General features: G+C 43.1%; 1 protein-coding gene across 1 annotated transcript in view; it reads left to right on the top strand.

The window, feature by feature from the left end:
- The window catches only part of LOC101856388 (A disintegrin and metalloproteinase with thrombospondin motifs 3), a gene marked incomplete at its 5' end in the record, with an annotated part of 12,619 nt that overhangs the window by 5,525 nt on the left and 4,962 nt on the right, over positions 1 to 2,132 (top strand). Inside the window, 2 exon segments of the mRNA XM_005110789.3 lie at positions 468 to 637; positions 1,855 to 1,993. Coding sequence (XP_005110846.3) covers positions 468 to 637; positions 1,855 to 1,993 — 309 coding nt within the window.

A 2,132-nucleotide genomic window follows, 5' to 3' on the forward strand; every position in this document is an offset into this window, starting at 1 on the left:
TCCCTCCCTCCCTCCCTCTTCACTGGGTGGTTGATGGGAACACTGTGTGGCTTGCTCCTTCTTTCCTATCAAAGATATTTCGTCCTTATCTCTCCTTTTTTTTTGGAGTATGTTAATCTTTTGTAACGTCTCTAATCTTCGACACGTAAAAAGTAAAGTTGTTCCCGCATCCGATACGAACAATGGGGATTGCCTTGTTAGTGAGACAACTTCCTGGGCCTTCGGCATATTGTGTTCGGGTGGCCAGTTCCTTTCCACGCCGCCTTTACTTCCACAACTCGTAGTCTGGTATCCATTACTGCTGGGACTTCGGCACGAAAATGGCCTTATTGTGTTGCAAGTTTAGTAAAGTAAAATGTCCCCCCCCCCTCAAAAAAAAAAAAGAAAAGAAAAAGAAAGCAAAAAACCCCACAAAATCAACAGCAACAAAAACCCCTCCCCTTTTGTCCCCCCACCATTGACCCCAGCCATCGAGGACCCCCGCTACGGGAAGTTCGTCCTGAACGGAGACAAACGTCAGAGCAAGAGCAAACGTCTGGTCATCAACGGAGCCATGTTCTCCTACTTCCGGGGCAACAAGACTTTCGCAGAGAGCATTACCTCCCCTGGCCCACTCTTGGCGAGACTGGAACTTCAGGTTTGTCAAGTTATTCTTTTTTCCCTGTAACTTTTGTTTTTGTACTTGTTTATCGGTCTGCTGAATACACGTGAGTTTTTCCAAAGGTACATCATTTGGATAAGTAGTAATCCTAATGAGAAAAGAACAACGACGAACTGACGCTAAGGTAAGGCATCGCACAAGATTGTGTACAACAATTATAATATTCGTTCGTCATATCATGGTTCACATTTCGTGGAGTTGTTACATTATTAAATATTTATAAAGCCGAAAATAGGAAAACCAACGAAGCTCTGTTGTCACAATATTGGCTGAAAGACGACCAGTCAGAACGCATTCCTCAGTTTTGCAAAATATGCGTTATTTTAAAATATGATGGGCTTATACATACCCCAAGTGTAAAACTTGTTTATAAGAGTATGGGGAGTGTTAATATTGGCGTAAAATAAGTGACCAATATATCACTTCCACTTCTCAGATTTTTATTCTATCGTGGGAGGTTTTGGAACGTTACAACCCCCCCACCTTCACCTCCCCCCCCCCAACAAAAAAAAATCACACACGAGACATTCAATGTGACGAGGGAATAGGCTGTTGTATATCAAAGAAAAGATAGTCATGCCTGCTTTCACACACAACTATGAGGCTTTAAGCCCGTGATACACTTACGAGTAAACACATACAGATACTCACTGAAACATCTTCCCAACGTGGGAATGGAACTCACGTCTCTGGAACAATCGTGAGTTAATTGGAAGGCGCTTTGGTGTTGTTTGCTCCTTCTTCCATTTCAACCATCTGTCACCCTTATCTCTCCTCCTTCCTCTCAAGTACATTTACTCTCTATAACAATACCTCTAATCCTCGGCATTTATGTGACCTTATTGTGTTGCAAAAGACCGCGAGGAACCTGGAGAAGAATCACAGAAATTGATGTACAGAAAAATGAGAAGACATGGAATAACACCAGGAGGCTAGCCCGGGATGGAGAAAGGTGGAAAGAGTTTGTTCGTGGCCTATACCCTCGTGCAGGGTGAGAAAGGCAATGGTGATGATGATGATGATGATGATGTTGGTGATGATGATGATGATGATGATGATGATGATGATGATGATGATGATGATGATGATCATGATGATCATGATGATCATGATGATCATGATGATGATTGTTTCGCAAGTGTCGTGAAACTTTTACTAATACTAAAACAAAATAATTCTGGACCAATCCACAGATGTTCCCCAAAGGCGCGAAGGAAGAGTTCAACGTGAGCTTCAGCTACGTGGTGCACAAGTCTGACAACACGTACGAGAAGAACATGTTTAAGTGGAAGTTTTCCCGCTGGTCGGAGTGTTCCGTCACCTGTGGTCAAGGTGAGATGGTTGTTGTTGTTGGTGGTGGTGTTGTTGTTGCTGTTGTTGTTGTTGTTGTTGTTGTTGTTGTTGGTGGTGGTGGTGGTGGTGGTGGTGATGGTGGTGTTGTTGTTGTTGTTGTTGATGATGTTGTTGTTGT

This window comes from Aplysia californica, unplaced genomic scaffold (assembly GCF_000002075.1).
Source record: "Aplysia californica isolate F4 #8 unplaced genomic scaffold, AplCal3.0 scaffold00945, whole genome shotgun sequence".
NCBI classification, from domain to species: domain Eukaryota; kingdom Metazoa; phylum Mollusca; class Gastropoda; order Aplysiida; family Aplysiidae; genus Aplysia; species Aplysia californica.